This window comes from Porites lutea, chromosome 9, assembly GCF_958299795.1.
Source record: "Porites lutea chromosome 9, jaPorLute2.1, whole genome shotgun sequence".
Lineage (NCBI taxonomy): Eukaryota > Metazoa > Cnidaria > Anthozoa > Scleractinia > Poritidae > Porites > Porites lutea.
This window is the reverse complement of record NC_133209.1, coordinates 22,907,000-22,926,360: the sequence shown is the minus strand read 5'-3', so window position 1 is coordinate 22,926,360 and position 19,361 is coordinate 22,907,000. Positions and strand designations below refer to the sequence as shown.

The 19,361-nt window shown below is 39.7% G+C and overlaps 1 protein-coding gene across 2 annotated transcripts; it reads right to left on the bottom strand.

The window, feature by feature from the left end:
* LOC140947252 (protein KIBRA-like) lies at positions 1 to 19,029 on the bottom strand. Of its 2 annotated transcripts, XM_073396306.1 has the most exons (20): positions 18,568 to 19,028; positions 14,903 to 14,943; positions 13,971 to 14,039; positions 13,058 to 13,152; positions 12,459 to 12,515; positions 11,840 to 12,013; positions 10,935 to 11,192; positions 9,749 to 10,051; positions 8,900 to 9,072; positions 8,271 to 8,766; positions 7,456 to 7,998; positions 6,396 to 6,467; positions 6,221 to 6,301; positions 5,650 to 5,751; positions 4,815 to 5,117; positions 4,007 to 4,159; positions 3,200 to 3,319; positions 2,705 to 2,842; positions 2,114 to 2,187; positions 1 to 1,715 (listed from the first exon to the last, which is right to left on the bottom strand). In XM_073396306.1, exons 1-20 carry the CDS (start codon positions 18,693 to 18,695, stop codon positions 1,640 to 1,642), a joined length of 3,456 nt encoding a protein of 1,151 aa, XP_073252407.1. In that variant the 5' UTR covers positions 18,696 to 19,028; the 3' UTR covers positions 1 to 1,639. The 2 variants fall into 2 exon arrangements, with proteins under 2 accessions (XP_073252407.1, XP_073252408.1); XM_073396307.1 differs by lacking the exon at positions 13,971 to 14,039 and having other exon boundaries at positions 18,568 to 19,029.
* Positions 19,030 to 19,361: the final 332 nt, after the last annotated feature.

Sequence of the window (19,361 nt, the reverse complement as noted above, 5' to 3'; positions counted from 1 at the left end):
TTGTTCTGCAAAATAATGCTTTCTCGTTTTATTACCTTACGTCGTTTACAATATAAACGAATGAATTTATATAACAAGCAAAACGACCATAATTTAGTCATTTTGGAGTTTTTCCAGGTATATAAATGTCATATATTAAAATATTATTCTTCACAAATGGAATATAGGTGTATCAAGGTAATAAATAAATATATACACCCCAGTTAAGTATGCTCAATTTTTGGGATACAAAATTTTATCAAATTACCAGTAAGGGTACGCAATATATGGATTGGATTTAGCAAGGCTTAATTATATCTCTTCGCTACAATATTTTCGTGGATATATTTCTTACTTTTGGGTGTATTTGAGATGCTTCTTTGTAAAAGGAAATAGATATTTTAAATTGCCCATCCATCTGCCCGTCAGAAATACAACGTGGGGATACAAAAGACCTTGCTCACGTACCACTCAAAGCCGGTTTGCACGCTACGATTTGTCATCGTAATTAAACCCTTTCATTCCTGATGGTGGCCAAAGAGAAAAAAAGACATTCAAATTGAGTTCTGTAAAATCCTACGATTTTAATATTACTATTCAAAGAATCAGCCCAAGAGGTTTCATTTGAATGGAAACACCACGGGATTTCGTCCACAGATACAAAACATCTCACCATAACTTGGTTTAGGAAAGAAAGGATTTAAGACCGATGTGGCACGAAAACTGACGCATAAAAACACATAAATCGGTTGCACTGCAACAGATGATAGGTCAGTAGGCCAATTCTCGTCTCTGCGATACCTTTTAGTTAAAAAGATCGGCGAGTAATTCCTAGCGGGTGGATTAGCTATGACGCTAAGCCGACAGATTGCACAAATCGTGGCGTGTGAAACGGCTTCAATCAAGATGATACAGGATTTCAGCTCGATTGCAAGCCACTGCTCAGGAAATGAGCCCGCGCTCAAGTCTCTCCTCGTGGAGGAGCAAGACTGGACCCGACAGAGTGGCCGGAATCGAGGCTTTACAGGATCCGGCGAAAGCAAAGTCACTAAATGCTAAAGCTTTATGTAAGACTGTCACGAAATGAGTGACACGAGTCCAACGAATGAGAGCTAATGAACAGTACTCTTTCGTGATGTTTGTCTTCTAGCTTCCGACAAGGTAACAAATGACTGTGAATATGGACTTTTGCGCTTCAAATTCGACTTCCATTTTAGTTAAAGTTGATTACTACATTCTCATAGTAGCTTGGAGTCTAAAAAAAATATCACAAAGTTTACAACCGCGAATCAGAAACGGCCGCAAGGGTAGCAAAACGTTTACTCTAATACTCCATAGAAAAGCATATTAATACAACTATCGTTATAAACAAGCCACAAAAATACAGAGCTCCTCAAACTTTTATAGAGTAGTTCTCTTTCGTTAAAATAAAAAGACAACTTAAATTATACTTTTTAGAAGTTCTCGGTCTGTTTGTACAACAACATCGATTTAGTTTGACTACAAAAAGGCAACAAAAAAAAATTATTATAACAAACTACCTACCTACAAGTTACAACACTAACCAAAGACTGCGGCAAATACATGTGAATATTCTTAGCAATTAATATTAACGAGGGGAAGATATTTCTCTCCATCCTTTTTGTCTTTTTTCTTTGTGTTATACCCAGTGCTCACTTGCACTAGGATTTACAGGCGATTTCACTTGTTTTGAAGGAAGATGAGGAAATCTTTCCCTGAAAGAAATATGAATAAATACGTAAATAAAAATGGAAAGTCAGTGGTTACTTCGGGGTACTATGTTGTTGTCACACGATTGACTTAAACTGACATATCCACCAACATGGTGCAAAAATTAAAACTGGTCATCACCTGGTTGTGTGCGCTTTTCCGCGCTGAACGCCAGCGACCACACGCATTTGCTCTGAGTATTGATTGTTTTGTCTGCCTCAGTTGTTTTGGGGGTTGTCGTTTTGTTTTGGTTAAAAATGCTCAGACACACCCAAAGAGAACGTGAATGCACAAACTATTAACAGCTGCGTTGCCGCAAACTAAATGTAAGGTTTTTCGAGAGTTTAGTGATTCACCGACGTCGTCTAAATACTCAAACAAAGAAAGCTAAACTTCTATTCACCTCAATGCCTTGTGGCTTCTTCTCGAGTAAGGACTTCTACCGCGATGACTGTGAAAGTTTAGACTTCTAAATCCCTGAAAACAACAAAGACTAACATAAACATAGAGACAACTATGCTTTAAATTTGACGAAGGCTTAACACTTTCTCTCTTCTATGATACTTCAATTACCAATGGGAGGGGGGCGGGCGGCTGGGGCGGACGGCTTTTTAGCCAGAACAAGACATCACTTTGATTTTCAAGTTCAGTTCTCTCCTTCAGGATTCGTCACTTTAGAAACGAGAGGGTAACTGGGACGAGTTCATTTTCGCAAAGACTTCTGGGACTGTTACAAGAGACAAGAGAAAAATTAGCCAATAGGTGACCGGCATGCCCCCAGTAACGATCCCCGAAACAACTGGGGACGCATTTGGGCTCCGGTTCTCTTCCCGTTTCTATAGTGACGCATTGGCAAGGGAAGGGAGAATTGTGCAAGCTTCTGTTCGCCAATAATTGTTATTTCGCTTTTGGAAACTTGTTCTTTAACCACCAGAATAAGACCAAGGCAGTCCCGTAGCCAAAAAATTATAAAAAATAAGGTTTTATAACTTACTTCCACATCTCTCAGAAGTGTTTGAAACTCTTCACTCTCTTCAATCCACTTGGGAATTTCAGTGAAACCTCCGTCGATGGCTTCCTCGATTCGCTTCTTTAGCTGGGATAACCGTTTAATTTCATCGTTGACCTGAAGCTAAATCATAAAAGGGGAAATATGGTCACCTTTGGTTACCTTTGGTGTGCGGTTTCACCTTTGCACCCAATGAAATAATACTTGTGTAACTCTGTTATGACTGAAAGGTCTTGTGTCCGGGCTCAAAAGCCGGAATTCCCTGGGAAAACAGACGGTGGGGAGGGAAGAAAGCCCCGAATTGATCCAGCAGCCCCTTCTCTCCCAGACTGGCCAATTTACCCTTATTACATTTAATTGATTGGTACCCGCTAGGCGTGGACCTACAAACATTTACTGAGGGTTATAATGAGTTTGCGACTTAAAGAGGAGTAAAAAATCCTTTTTAGGAGTTCAAATTGTTTAAGTGAGTTCACAGACCTGCTTGGCTCTGGAGGCCTCTAAGTGTAATTCCAAGTCCATAGCTGTTCGGCCGCTTCCTTCTTCAAAATGGGGTATAAGCTGTTGGTATTGCTGAATCCCTTGCCACGACATTGGGCGCTGCAAATGAACAAACAGAACATTACATCTGGATTCTCTGTGAACCATTGTGCCAACGAAACCTTAAGGTTTTCAAGTAGGTTTTGGCCGATGAAAAGAAAAACCATTAAGCTGTCACTTATGTCCAATACCCTCGACTACATTCCAGTGGACAAAACCCTGAGTCCAATGAAGTCTGGTCGAAAAATGAAACCGGAAGTACAGTCCGGTCCACTTGAGTTACCGGAAGTCTAGTCATAAGATGAAACCGGAAGTGTAAACAATACTTTGAGGAGGGTTGGAAAGTCGTCCGATGCCTGGGAAAAAAGCGGCACGATACTGTTTAAACGTAATAAAGGACTTTTTAGGATTTACAGTCAACTCGTGTTACAACGGACGCCATTGGGACCGGCTCTCAGTGTCCGTCTTATAGAGAGTCAAATAAAGGGAGAAAAGGAATGTAGGGACTGTCCGTTTCACCGAGGTGTCCTTGTTATAGAGGTGTCCTTTGGAGAGTCGACTGTACTTTAAACGTATAACGTTTTACGAGAAAGCACTCGAGTACTGTTTTCCTTCAAAACTTTTGTTCGGTTCTGTTTGTTGTTTAGCTGTTTTTCTTTCTCTCTTTCTCTCTCTCTCGTTCCTTTTTTCTTTTGACCAATCGGTGAGATAAAAGACATTACTAAAGTTCTCGGAATCTCCACTCACCTTTTTTCGTCTCATACTCGTCCGTTCCACTGACATGCGTACGAATGGACTGACGTCGGTTTTCCGTGTGGTACAGTCCGAGTTACTGCGATTCAGATTGATGTCATAGAGCGCGTTGCCCAGCTGCATCATCGGAACCTCGTCATCTTCACCCTTTGAAAATAACGCCAGAGTCTTATTAATTCATTTGTTTCTGACCCATATTGCCAAGGCTAAGTAGAAAGTGCGCCGGATCGACCAAACAACTATCTCGTTTATCATTTTCTACACTAACAGACTTTCCCATTGTTTTTTTTCTTTTCAAGTTTTGATTAAGACCAGAAAGCGAATATTCCGAGAGCGCTTTAGACTGCGAGCAGCCTCTCTTTTCCTTCAGATTTAGTAAGGGGAGTACACGCGCGCGACGCGAGAAACGAGGGAGGCAGCCCGAGAAGAAAAAAGAGAGATTCTCTTTTGTCGTGCCTCTCCCGTCTCGCGCCTTCAGTCACGCACGCGTGTTTTGGGCGATTTTCTCGACGGACCAAGCAAAAAGAGAGACTGCTCGTAGTCTAAGAGCGCTTTGAATTAGTAACCTTACCAAGTTTAAAAGTAAATCGCCTATAGCGAGCAAAGATATTGCTCCAAAAAGTCTCGAAATTTTACTGACCCTCGTAAGGTGGGGGGCATGAACTTGCACCCACCATACAAACACCTGTACAATTTTGCGACTTTACCATCGCTACTTGGAAAGATCTATTGACTCTTCGACTTTCTGATTCAGCGTTTAGAATCTCTTAAATTTGACTACGAAGATCTTCCAAGCACTTACATGTACTGGGAACAATCCTAGGGGTTGCGGATCAGAAAACTTGCGAGAGTACTTTGACCTTCCCAGCAGGGGTCTGGAACGAGCTACAGGCGATCGTTCGAAGTCACTGTCTCTGTCCTGCAGAGAACCACCGCTGATCACACTGTCGCCCTGAGACTGAGCCCTCTCTACCGGCCTTCCAGCGGTACGTTTGCGTATAGGTTGGCTTTCCCCTGGCTGGTTCAGTACCTCTTGACTCACTGATGTAAATGGCACCCGCTCAAACCCAACCGCTGACTCGAGACTGAACATAGAACCCTCGCACTGTTAAAATAGGAATAAAATAAAAGCTAGTCAGGAAGACATACAGTCAACTCTCGCTAAAACAGACACTTAGAGTTGGTCTCTGCCTTTCTTCGCTCCTTTACGTTGACCATCTCTTTAAGACAGGCACATAGTGGCGGCCGGTCCCAGAGGTGTCTATCTTAGAGAAAGTCCACTGTATTACAAAAACACGCTTGATCATAATAAGGACAGCTGACAGGCCGATAGACATTTTAATTTGGTCGAGAGCCTATATCCTGATTTGGTGACAACAAGTACAAATTCAAAACTAGAAAACTTACTCAGACTTTACCTTGCCTTATTTGTACTTTGTAAGCGTTAGCAAAACAGAGGACCGCAGTGAGCAGATTTTCTGGGCTTGTTAGGGGCGTGGCAATTCAATAAAACGGTTTACAAAGTTTCTTTTGGGGTGGGTGACACTAGAGGTTTATGTCACGAATAACGTTTCTGGATTATTCGGTGTCACAAACGAAATTTTCATTTTTCATTTTTCTTTTTCACAGAAACTCACCCATGAGCTGGGTCGCAGATTGCCTCGTTTTGACTCGTTTACACTATCCAAAGACAGGGAATTGCTCTTTCGCGGGTACTTGGCAGCCGCTGACTGGAAAAACTGCAAGTAAAGTGGAGAAATACTTGTTGGTTCTCAGTTTCTGTGATCATCACTTGCGTTTTTCTTTTACATTAACTAGTAATAGTTGACACTACAGCTGTCCCTGCTCTGTATATTGTCGGTCAATAGTATTCTTACTCGTTGTGTAGCTCTTTGAAACATGCCGATTCATAATGAAGTTTTTCACACATATTCCATGGAATAGGTTCTGGGCGAAATCCCTGCGGGGGCAATTACGATCTTCTTTCGAGACTCACATAACTATGATATCGAAATAGAAATAAACGCAGCGTATACAAAAGAGGTCGAGAACAACTATTTTTTTCCTTTACATTTTATTTTATGAAACTACTTTATTTTTTTTACACAACCCGCCTCGAATAGCCTTTGCAACCTGCGGGTTGTGCATGAATTTATTATTCTACCAAAGAGTTTGAAATTAATAAACTTGTTGTTGTATTTTACTTACCGCGCAACTTAGGAGGTTATACCATCGAAATCGCACCGGAGTTTGAACGTTAAAATCCGCTAGGCTGATTTGTGCCCCGCCCTTAAAATATAATAAAGAAATCAAGCAATCATTAAAATGCTGACATATCTCATTTACCACGATCAAATTATGATGAAGGAAGATGTCGACTTACCAAAAGCTCTTCCGTCTCCAAGGTATTGACAGTAAGGATGTTCACTTGAAGGGTCTTACTTGTCAGTTTACTCTGCAAGAGATAAAAATGACAATGATAAATATAATTTCTCCTCTCAAAAATTCCTCTCCTTTACAGCCAAAGGTTACGTTAACACCTAAATTCACTTAGCGCGGAATCCGGATCCTGGGACATACTTAAACCGAAATAATTATTCGCCATTTGCACATCTCCCATAATACATCTTGTTTGTCCCTCAACACTTTGTACAACCTTTGTTTCTGATTTCTCCTGGGTAAAACAGTGGTCCCAAGAGAAATATAAGACAATGTGTAAGTAAGTGTAAGTAAACCAATCTAAAATTTTAATTCAAAACTACAGTCAACTCCCTCTAAGAATGACCCCCATGGACCGGCAGTGCGTGTCCGTCTTAGAGAGATGTCCGTCTTATAGAGAGTTAAGGAAAGGGAGTAAAGAAAGCCAGGGATCAACTCTGGGTGTCCGTTAAGAGAGAGAGTTGACTGTATAAACAATGTCTTTCAAGCTGTAGTTTGGGTCTATGATATTTATGACTTGCATGTTTACTGTTTAGCCTACCCAATCAGATCACAAGACACTATCACTGTCATCTTATTAGACCCTGGTTTCAGTCGAAGACTATTCGACAGCACATTGATTAGCCTACGAGCAGGTTCACTAATGCGAGTTCGGTGAAAAGTTTTTGGCGGCGGAGCCCTTATCCAGCGAGGAAAAGTAACCATTCTCCTCGCTTAATGGCAGCTACGCCGCCAAAATAATTTTCCCCGAGTTCGCGCAAGTGAGCCTCTTCGCAGACTATACATTGACGAGTTGAGTTGTCCGCGCGTTTTCCAGAAACATTCTCCTATTCTTAAGCATTCTTCGAGGGGGAACCGGTTACATTAATCTCAGCACGAAGGTAACTTCTCGAATTAGTACCCCCGCCCCCCCCCCCCCCCCCCACGCTCAAATTTCCCAATCGCCCCATGCCTGAGTGAGTGACGACTTTGTGTAAAATGAAGTGCCGGTGTGGTTTTCTTACTTTGGCAAGCGGGATGTGAAACTGCTCTCCAAACACTGGGTTTTCCTGATAATTACATGGCTTTGTTTCCAAGATACAGCGTTCACTCGGCGCACACGGCAATAGCGCAGCTTTGACGTACATCGTCTTACATTGCGTCGTGTTTCCAAGAGCTTTTAAGCCCTTTGCTTCGTCAATACAAACGACCAAGGCCTCGCGATCGACATCGTACGTAAGTCCGATTTTAACCTGTGACGTTTCCGTTGAATCTTCATCAAAGTCTCTTCTTGATCTCAAGTCACCGTTGCTCTGGGAGGCCTTGAGGTTTTCTTGAGACGCGTCGAACACCCCGCTGTCGGCTGCTACCGATTCATCCGACGGCGCAGCGGTAACGGGTCGAGACCCCGTGGGGGGTAAAGACACTTCGCAACGTCCCAGCGGAAGTGCTGGAATTCCCTCCGTGATAGGAGACAAGGGGATAAAGGGAATGGCGTTGATAGATTCGCTTGATTTGGACTCGGTGGTTAGGAGACGAATTCGCTGTTGAACTGGTATCCCTTCAGCCTGAAATAAAAACAACAAAGAATGAGAAAGGAGTGAGGAAAGAAGGAGTGCAAGAACGAAAAAGTAGAGTGTCAAAGAGCGGTTGGGGATAGAGTGAAGTTTTAGGAAGGAGGAACACAGAGACCGGACACTTTCCGACGGCTGGCAGTCTGAACGCAGACGTCTCCATTTTCCTTGCTTCGAAAGGAAACGGGACCTATGCACAAAGAGGTCACAAAACACGTTACAGCGACCTTTTTTCTGCAAAAAGGCGAAGGTAGGATAAAACTAACCTGCGTTAAAGAGCTCCTCTCTAACTCCGTACCGTCTAAAACAGCAGTACTTTCCCCTTCGGTGGCCACAACCCGAGCAGTTGCCGGAGACTGCGTCGGTGAGCGATCGCTAGTACTAGGAGAGATAGGGGGTGAATGCGAAGACAACGACATAGAGTCACGTGACGACAGCGACACTTGTGACGAGTTACTCGCACTTGGATGCGTCGCTCTACCGGAAGTGGGAGTATAGCTCGTTGGAACACCAAATGTCCGTACGCCATACATAGGTGGAAACGCCGCAGTCGCGTCACGCGGCATTGTTTGAAGCATATCTGTCACGCGCTGGTGGAGTTCTCGTAGATTGAGCATCTCACTTCCACCACTGTGACTCATATCAGGGTAGTTAAGCGAATTCAGTGAGCCTCGGCTTGATGCTGATAGAGAGCCCCGACTTCCGGATAACGAGAGGGATCGACTTGAACAGGAGGACACAGAGGGCGTGCTTCCGAAAAGACTGAAGAGAGTAAAATAAACAAATCATAAATTAAACAGCCATCAATGAAACGCTTGACATCCGTAAACATAAAATAATAATAATAATTATAATAATAACAATAATTATAATAAGATATATAACGTAAGCTTACCTTTTAAGTTGCATGTTGAGCAAGTTGGTAAGTTTGGTTTGCTCTGCAAGTTTCTGAACCAACATGGATTTCTCGGTCTCCAGTTGATTCCTATCGGCTAAAACCCGCTCAGAAAGTAGTCGAGCTGAGTCAAGATCCGCTGACAGTTTATCTTTTTCTTCTTCAAGTTTTTGCTGCAAGACACATCACACAGAAGGAAGGTGATTATTAACAAAAAAAAGCGCTAGACATATGACCATTTGGATCATGAGTTCAAGATTGATAAAGGAAAGTTGGACTTCGATATTTCAAGCTGTTTCGTGGAACTCTCAAACTTTCTTGACTGAGTTGTTGGTGTGGCAAGTCATCCAACCTTTTCTCGCACCACAATCAAAATCTGGCCAATCACAGACACTCAGAAGTCTCAAATGAACCAATCAGATTTCGTAGTTATAGCATGAGGCCAACGCAAAGCGCGGGAAAAAAGTGTGGCCACAAAGATATATTTGAACACCAACAGAAAGTTGGTAAAAACAGAGTCAAGACTTACGCTTAACACTAAAAGGTTTTTAAAAGTTGTAGCAGTTCTGCATCTTTCACAAAACCTGCTTTAAACCAAGACACTTCTGGGGTGCTGACGTTGTCTTAGGTTTTCACAGGAAGAAAATTGGCAACAGGCAAACAGCACGCGGGTAGAGGTAAGTTTGAAAATCACTGTGTAAGCTTAGACAACTAAAAACGTTGAGGTTATTTTTTAACATAAGCTGCCTTTTTACCTAATATCACTACGAAGACAACAACATGCCAATCCTTAATGAAGCATTCCTAACTGATATTTTAAGATTTTATAGAAAAAAAGTTAAAACAAACCTTTTCTCCTTCGGATCTAACAAATGATTGGAATCGTCGAAGTTCCTCAAGTAAAGTCTCTTTTTCATGCAAGAGGCCTGGCTTTAAACTTGCGTTATTATCATCCTGAGTAATTCTCTCTTCCAACCGTGAAATTTCACTTTGTAATTTTGATTCAGTTTTTCGAGCGTCTTTATATTCAGCTTTTAATTCTTGTCTGTCGCGTCTAAGTTGCTCGGTCGAGCGTACTTCGATGGCAGAGTCAGAACCAAGATCTAGTTGTGATCCAACACTGATTTTTACATCGCTAGAATCTTCTCTCGCCTAGAAAGAGGTGAGGACAGAGAAAATTAATATGATTTTTAAGAAATCTATCCCTATGGAAAGCAGCTTAAAAGAACATTTTGAAATTATAAAAAGAGGGAGAAAATAGACTATGAGTACTGTTAGTACCCTTTGAGACCCAATATCCACATACAAATTCTGCCAACCGACGTCCAAACATTTCCTTAAGGAATAAGTTGAGAGTAGTTGATAAAAAATCAAGGCACTTTCTTTTTGGTGATAATTTTATTAATTCTTATAATTTTTTGTCTTAATGGTGCAGTGATATTGTTGGAAGAAAATTGATGTCGGTCACTCTTGGGACATAGAGTGGTTTTCGTTTGAGTGTCGTAAAACCAAAACCAAAGTAATTAATCTGGCCAATCACATAGGACACAGACAATACATTGAACCAATCAAAACTCGAAGTAATTACATGTGGCTGACGCAAAGCGCGGGAAAATGCATGCGAGCGCGTCACAATTGGCTTTGGTTTTACTTCTGATTGGATAAAAAGGTGGCGCGAATCTTTTAAGCCAATCGCATCGTGTAGAAAGTGCAAGACCAATTACTTTTCGACACTCAAGTGAAAACCGCTCTAATAGTAGCTTGTGGCGCAAATGTTTTCTTCAGGAGCATGAATGTTTTGCTCACGAAAGCGCCATAAGATCAAAGATGGCGGCAAAACAATACGAACATAAAGAAGGTTTCGCCCGCCCAAACTATGCCTGCCCTGCAGGCTACATAAAGGGTTTCAAAATGATCTTAAAATGGCAAGTACCAATGCTACATTGTAAGATTTAGGGAGATGTCCTCCAATAATACAGAGGTTCTGAGCCCACGTTTCACAGCAACACAACAATGCAAAATCTTGGTTGCCTACCTCTACTGAGGAATCAGGATGCGACAAGTTGTCTTTGAGTCTCAGCAAAGCTTGAACGAGGTCTTTCTTCTCTTGCTCTTTTAGGAACAAAGTTCTTTCCATGCTCTGAATTTCCTCCACCAACCCTTGAACATCTTCCTTTTTACATCCTGCATGTGAGGACAATTTTCTATCCACTCTTTCCAATGTTTTGTAGCCTTCCTTACCAGCTTGCACCTCATTTGAAACATTATCCATTTCTTGTTTAAGCTCTTCAACCTATTAAGACAGTAAAGACGTTTTAACTACTGCACTACTCACTTTTCACAGCAATGATCTATCCTTGGCCATGAAAGCCATCACTATTTAACAAAACAAAGGCAAGGGAACAGGGGTAAGGTTCGGGGGGGGGGGGACTTCACACTTGACACAAGTTTGGGCTCAGGAGTTTCACTGATTGTTCGAATCCCTGACCCTGTTTAGCACAAAAAACAAACGTAAAATATCTACTGTGTATGGGATAATGAACTCTGTTCAGACAGATAAGCTAACATAAATTATTATACACCTTGTTCAGGGGCCCATTTATTAAATGTCCTGGTGACTCTTCAGGTCTGGAAAAGCTGTTTTATGTTTGCCCCCTTTGCATTCAAGATCAAAGTTTCAATATTGAAAATGATACAATGACTTTATCAGTTAACAAAGCAAACTTGACCGGTTTGGGAGCAAGGGACTGTGCTACTATTCAACAGGCGAAAACCATAAAACTGTATCTAAGCACAAGGAAAATCACTTCACACAGAAAAACTCTCAACCTACACATCACATCTCCTTAAACACAGGAGGCACTTTAAATGTTTTGCTACTGCCATTGCTCCTGAGAAAAACAATACACTACATGACTCGTTTGTCAGAAAGCTACATACCCTGGCCTTAGCTTGAGATATCTCCCGCTTCAGCTGGTTGACATCATACTTGCTAGTGATAGAGCTCACTGTTGAACTTGATGAAGATGAACTCAAGCTGCCTTGCTTTACGTGCTTTGGTTGCTTTTCTTGACGTCTTTCTCGCCTCTCAAGCTCTGAAGTCCAAAATTGAACCTGCAGGTCACAGAAGCCAAACTTAGAACTAAGAAGTTTGCTGAGCCTGAGACATGTGTTTCACAGTGACTGTGTGACGATCCAAAAGTGCAAGAAACTTACCAGTATTTTTCCCTGAGCCATGTTCTTAGCCCATATAGCTAAGACCCTAAGTACTTTTCTTTACCACAAAACGATTCTACTTTCACTTAAGCAAGAGACAGTTGCTGTTGTTGTTATTATTGTTGTATTTGTTTCCAGAGTGTTCAGTTCAATTTTAACCTTGGTGTAATTTCTATGTAGAGGTAGTGGAAGAATGAGGATAAAACAACGAAGATAAAAAAAGAAATTTCCTATCTCAAGTTTTATTTCCTTTGTATAAAATACATCATACACTGGCGTTGCACAAAAACAAAAAAACGTGAAAGCTTGCTAAAATCATTTTTAAACATTTCTATTATCCTACCTCTTGACACGCCACATTGAGCCTCTGCTTTTTAACATCCAACATGTTTTGCTTTGCCTGTAATTTTAAATTTTCAAAATTATATCATTCTGTGAAACACACCAAGAAAAAGTTATTATAAAATAAATATTGTTGCTATTACTATTATTATCATTACTATTACTATTACTATTATTACTTAAATTAAGCATAAATTTCTAGCAAGGAAACTATTAAACATTGATTAGAAATATTACTACCACCCTTTTATGACCCCATTCAAGTTCGGTCTAAAGGGAATCCTAATTTTGAATACAAATAAGGAATTTTGGGGGCTGGTTTAAACGATTCCTGATCTTCAGTTGAAAAAAAGAAGGAAGAGGGTGAAAGTGATTCAAGCACAAGAGTGACTAACATCAATTTTCTCCTAACAATATCCACACATCATTAAAAGGAAAGGTTATGAGAATTTATAAAATGATTACCAAGGGAAAATGCTTTGATCTTTTATCAAATTCTCTCAAATAATTCTTTAAGAAAATGTATGGAGAGCCATCTGGAGAATTTGCACTTGGATATTAGGGCTTAAAGGGTTTAAATGAGTAAAATTTCAGTCTTACTAGCAAATCTGACTGTGCAACAGTTAGATAGTCGCTCAACATCGTTTCTCTTTTCTTCCTCCATTGTAATCTGGGGTCCTCAGCCTGCTGTGCTCCTAAGGAACACACAAAAAATATTTGTTCAGCATACCTTTCAAATTGCCCCATCCACTTTGAATTAAAGAAACACTCCCACACACCCACAACTGAATATACACAATGGCAATGAGGCCATGCATAACAGTCCTTAGACTTGGCACGTATCTCAGTTTGCCTGAGGCCAACTACACAGTATCTATAAATATCAGTTTGCTTTGTTATCATGCCTTTTCATATAACATAATAATTTATTGAGCAAATGAAGCTAATGAAGCATGACAATATATGAAACCATGTATTATTTAGACATTTTGTTAGCTGAAGTCAGTTTTTATGTTTGTCAATGATCTTTGGTGTTTCCTTGTTTTTTGTCTTGTTTTGGGGAACAGTCAGTTGACAGCTGAAAAATTCTGTGACCTACAATAATTAATTCTACCACAACAAAATCAAGATGCACTGCCTATATAAAACTTTTGGGGAGCAAGGGTAGCATAGTGGTGAGAGCACTCGCCTCCCACCAATGTGGCCCGGGTTCAAATATCAGCGTCAAAGCCATATGTGGGTTGAGTTCGTTCTTGGTTCTCTCCCTTGCTCCAAGAGGTTATTCTCTGGGTACTCTGGTTTTCCCCTCTCCTCAAAAACTAACACTTCCAAATTCCAGTGCACAGACACATTTAAAGGAGTTCATAAGAACTCCTAAGTGCTTCATGGGTAAACAAATAATTACAATAAAATTACAATAATCGTAAAAAATCACAATAATAGCTAATAAAAAGTAACTATTACCTTTTATTAGCCAGACTAAACTGTTGAGTATCACTTGGGAAAAACTTACCAGTATTATGATCAATGAAGTACTTTCCAAGGACTGGGTCATTGACCTCCTCCCAACCAAATGGCAACTCTAGAATTTAGAGAAAATTATCTAAAATTCTGCTGAAAGATATTTTACTGGATCGCAAAGGAAGATAGCTCATGAAGAAAATGATGCATATTCCTAAGCTAGAGATTCTAAATTTCTACATCTTACTGATAAAGATCATTGGAATATACCTTAGCACGTGTAAATATATTTAAAGAATATTTTTATTTTCATACACCACTATAAGCAGCGCACATTATTGACTACTACTAAGAATAAATCGTTCCCATTTACACAAACTCATAGCCTACAATACAACTGGAATTACTGGTAAACCTCTGGTCAAGTTTGTCTGCGAGCCAGTGCAAAAAACCTTATTCTGGGCCCCAAATGTTTACAAAGATTTGAGTACACCCCACGATTGGCCTGTTGAAGAACTATTGTTAATTTGCCAATCAGGTTGAAGGGAAAATCGAAGTGCATTTCCAGTACTTTGTTGAGTCCATTGACAGCCCAGAACAGGGATCTTGATGCTGCTTCACAGACATTACTAGCTGGGGTAAATTGCATCTGTGACTGAATAATGTACTTTCTATCCTAAAGACATTACCAGCACCCCTCCGAACATCACAAATTGTAAACTGATTCATCTTTCAACATGTCAAACCAAGCAGTCTCTGGGACATATTATAGTCTCTATAATACTGCATGGTTAGTAGTATCTAAATTAGTTATGACAAGGTCAATGGTTTCACTCTCCTTAGAGGAATTAATCACAAAAGAATTTTGCACCATGAATCACTTATGATGAAGATCCTCTTTTTTAGCATAGATGGATACCAAGATCCAAATTAATTACTGTTATCACGGCTAGTGGTTCAATATGATTCAAAAGTAACACATACCATTTCCTACACAATCAGCAAAGGTCATTGGCTTGGTCAACCTGTGCAAAGTATAATGATACAATTATGTAGAAACTACTTTGTGATCCTCCTATTTTTAACATTCTAAATATCATTGTTGTATACTGTTACAAGGAGCCAGAATTTTGTCTTGGGTACCTATGTGGGTAACATGTAACATCATATTTTTCTATTCAATTCCTGGGGCCCGGACCAATACTAAGGGTCTTAAAATACCTGAGAACTGAAGGTACTGTCTGCAAGTGGCTAGACCTTCGGGTGGCTTGGATGAACATGAAAATGGCTGTCCTGTCTCCAGGAGGAGACATAAAAATAGTGTCCCCAATTAGTCCTTTTGTGCTAAATACATTGACACTCAAATAAATGTGCATTTCTTTTACATTTAAAAACTAACTTATTCTTGATTTTGCATTGAAACATTTCTGCACATGAAACATATGGTATTGATTTAAATATATACTATTCAGACAGACAGACCATGATGATATAAATACATGACTATCAGGTAGATCTTATCACCTCAATGAGCCACCAAATTCTTAAAACTGTGATATAAAAATCATAAAGCATTTAGTTTTTAGAGGATAAATAAAATTTTAATCTGGAGGATAAAAAAGCTTAATACTTTCACCAGTGTAAAAAAGAAAACTCTAATTTAGAACAGAACTCTAAAATTATTGCTCTAATTTTACACATTAATAGGTTCAAAAGTTAGAACTGTCCTGCATGCGTGATTTCACGTCCTAGCCTGTTTATGTATTTTAGGAAAACTATGACATTTCACACGCTCATAAATACTTTAAATAACAAAATTCTCAAACTCAGAGGACATGTTTACAACTAAAAAACTCGCACAATTCCATCTGTCTGCATCCGCTTTTCAGCATTTTCTAATTTTTGGAAAAGAATGTTCCAGAACCTAGTACTAGGCTGACAAATATTGTAGTCATTGAAAAAATGACACTAACACGTAGTATTCAATGGTATTTTATATTAATCATTTGATTCGATCCCATTATTTAATCAGCCGTGGTCAAGAGAAGAGAGACACTGTAGATGTGTACATTTTAAAGATCAATACTGATCTCATGAAATCCTTTGTAGAATGACAAATATTCTATAATGTGACCTTCCTAACCGGTAGGCAAATACGATTACATGAAACAATGTGTTCACATGTAGTTCCAGAGGTAAACAAAAATAAGCTGCTACTCATGACTCCATTAGTCTAGTAGTAATTAACCTGGTACAATATAAAAAGACATATTTGCAGATAAATCTATGTCACATTATATTTCTGGGAAAACCTTTGGAAATACAGTTTAGAACTTTGAAGATTTGAATATGTTTCTTAAACCATAAAGCACGCATGGTACCTCTCATTAATTCTACCTGATCTTGCAGTTAATAGCTTTTTCGTGTTTGACTTAACATACTATTGTAAGTTGGTACATAAAATAGTGATTTCTACCTCCCTTATGGAAAATTCAGACAAGTTTTCAATAAATTTGTTAAGTATCAAAGTAAACAATTTACGTCTTTCCAAGCTGTAAATTGTGTCTTAATGCTCCACTGCCCATACGTCTGGGTGATGAAACTTTGTCACCACCTGCTAGCTCAACTTGGAATTCTTCCATATCTTTTGTTAGACCATCATTAGTTTGTAATTAATGAAATAATAAATGGCAACACTTGAGATGTATAACTCTGTGAACACATTCCTTTGCTATTATTTCCGAAAAGCCTTCAGGGTATGCAAGAAAAAACAATTTCTCACAAGATATAGTTTAAATCTCATCAAATTAACGTTGTTGAATGGTTGAAATTAATCTTATTTTGTTAACAAAACAATAATTTGAAGCATGGAAGCTCTGGCATGGTACTGGAGAATGTTAAGCTGGCTGAAAGAGTGATAAATTTACAGTCAATTTGTACAAAGCCTCAAATCGCACCATTGGCAAATGCGTGTTACGCTATGTGTTATATTTGCTATTATTTATCGCCGAAAAGCGAAACAGATGAATAATTGAATCAGTTTGGCATGTTGCCACAGAAAACCTACGTTGAATTCTTTATAGAATAAAATACAAAGTAGCAACTGAACACAATTCTAGTGATACTTTTAAAACCAAAACCTGCAAATACAGCGCTAAAACAAAGCAAACAGATCTACAAAAAATCGAGCGTGAAATCTACTTGAAGAATTACTTAAGTGTAATAAATATAATACTCAACAAAATAGCAAAACACGATTTTCACAGAATTTTATTTCATTAGTGACATTTATGATAACGCAGCGACCACTGACCAAAGACAAAATAAGATTCAAACTTTACAATATCAGAAGACATTTTACGCTGTATTTTGTTTATGATTCGCCCAGATAATGGAATGTTGGCGATATTCTGTTGCTTTAAACGGCGTTATCTCGAAGACAGAATAGTTAAAATTGGGAGAAGAACTGTTTACGTTTATAAAGATCGAGTGTCCGCCGGCGCTGTAAGGAAAATTTAACCAAAACAGGTGCAGTGGGAAGGGATAGAAACCGAGCGTAAAACAATTTAAGACAGAATTTGTTATTTTTAGACGCCCGTAACGTGTTGTCATAAACGTTCATTAAAAATATATGTTGTTATGTTTCACCGCGGCCGGCCACTTACAAAGAAATCTTGCTTATTCAAAGTGTCTCCTTACGAAATAATGCATGGTTTTGCAAACTAACGAGCCTCAATTTGCAAGCATTCGGTGCTTACAATTTTAGTTAATGCACTAAACCTTGAAAAGAGACTCCGTATGATATAATGAACGACACGCGCACATACCTCACATAATTGCAAGATCTTTTTTGTTCCAACCCAGTCGATAGATCGAAAACTTTATTCGAGGCATCATTTCATAGGGATCGCTAAACTTTCAAAAACTAAACTTTCGATACCTAGCTAACTGAAGGCAAAACTATCGATGCGATTCCATGATAGAATTTCAGGTATTAGAGGTATATACTTGACGCATTAACGATTTCCTCTACAAGAAAAAACTCGCTGCATTTAGAGAGTTTTACGTAAATGTAACTTTCTGCGAGACATTTACGAAGACTTTCCAGGTGGTAAAAGAACAGACACCGACTAAAGGTGAATTTTCGCTGTATTGAATGCGCTAAGTTCCTACATAACTAAAATATTTGAGAATAATAAATCTCGAACGGAAGGGACTGTAGGAATAACAAAGCGACAGTTACGAAACATTTGGCTCGCTATAGGTGCTTCAAATGAGTACTTTCAAAAGCTGTTTGGGTTTTTACTAAACATCAACGACCAAACACGATCCAAATGTACACTAACAAGTTCGATCTATCCCCGCTTAACTCCTTTAATCGCCAGAAATGTGTAAATTCCATAAAAATAGCATTAATACTTGTGGATAACACACAAGGGGTTCAAAGATACCCAGTGAATTGTGAACTAAAAAACTTTTCCAGCACTTTAAAGCGGCCATTCGCTTCGGTAAGAGCCTTGCGAGCAGACGAACGATAGCTCTATGTTTAAAATAAAGCAAATGGCCGCTTCGGCGTTGGTTCAATGACAATACATCACCGGGATTTCGTTCCAAGTAGCAGCCACGGTTCACTAACCCTATACACTCACCTATCGCGCGGATCGACCCAAGACGTTCTTTTGGTGTTGTGGTCGATGTAATAAACTCGTCCATCGAAGTCCCTCGCTTCTTCCCAACCCAAAGGGAGAGGGACTTCGCAAGTTTTCTTTTTTGGCATAACGCTTGCCACACTTCTCTCTCATTCACTCGCCATGTTCGGCCATCAGTCACATCATACCATACTACAGCGGTTTTGTTCGCGATTTGAATTTTTTCGCGGCTATGTCCGGTTCAGTGGTTTCATTAACATTGTCCTTTGCGCGTCGAGCTCAGCGTGTAAACCACAAATCCTATGAAAAGCTCGCAGAAAACAACGTAGAGGATTTGGATTTCGCTCATGAAGCTTCTAATTTTACCCTAGTCTAGTTATTTGGACAATTTATTTCCCCGCAGATCGAAGTGTTTGATATGTGCATTGTTTGAGCAAATAAACCAATAAGGGCCCAGCTCCTACAATAACAGCGCGGTATGGTGTATGCGGTTCAAATCTTTGAGATACTTTGCCTATGTAGATCTCCGCCCCGTAGTGTGGCCATTGTTCGCGTAAACGGATGATTGGCCCACAGAATGGTAAGCCATTGTCCGGGCACTTGACAGCTACAGCGTTAGCCATCTGCAAAAATTCCACGCGTGCAATTGATCGCGCGTTGACAACTCATGCCGGAACAGACCCTTATGAGAAAGCATCGCATATCATACCGACCGTACCCCTTTATCTCACGAGAAATCAGCAATAAATACGTCTTGCGATGTGATCTTTTATTCTTAGCTCGCAGAATAGCTC

What these genes read in the sequence shown, in the direction of transcription:
- LOC140947252 (XM_073396306.1), bottom strand. Translation starts at nt 18,695, where the DNA reads ATGCCAAAAAAGAAAACTTGCGAAGTCCCTCTCCCTTTGGGTTGGGAA. An exon ending in TCAATGTGGCGTGTCAAGAG is followed by an intron (nt 12,014 to 12,458) that starts GTAGGATAATAG and finishes TGTGACCTGCAG; the next exon opens with GTTCAATTTTGGACTTCAGA. An exon ending in AGAAGCCACAAGGCATTGAG is followed by an intron (nt 1,716 to 2,113) that starts GTGAATAGAAGT and finishes TATTTCTTTCAG; the next exon opens with GGAAAGATTTCCTCATCTTC.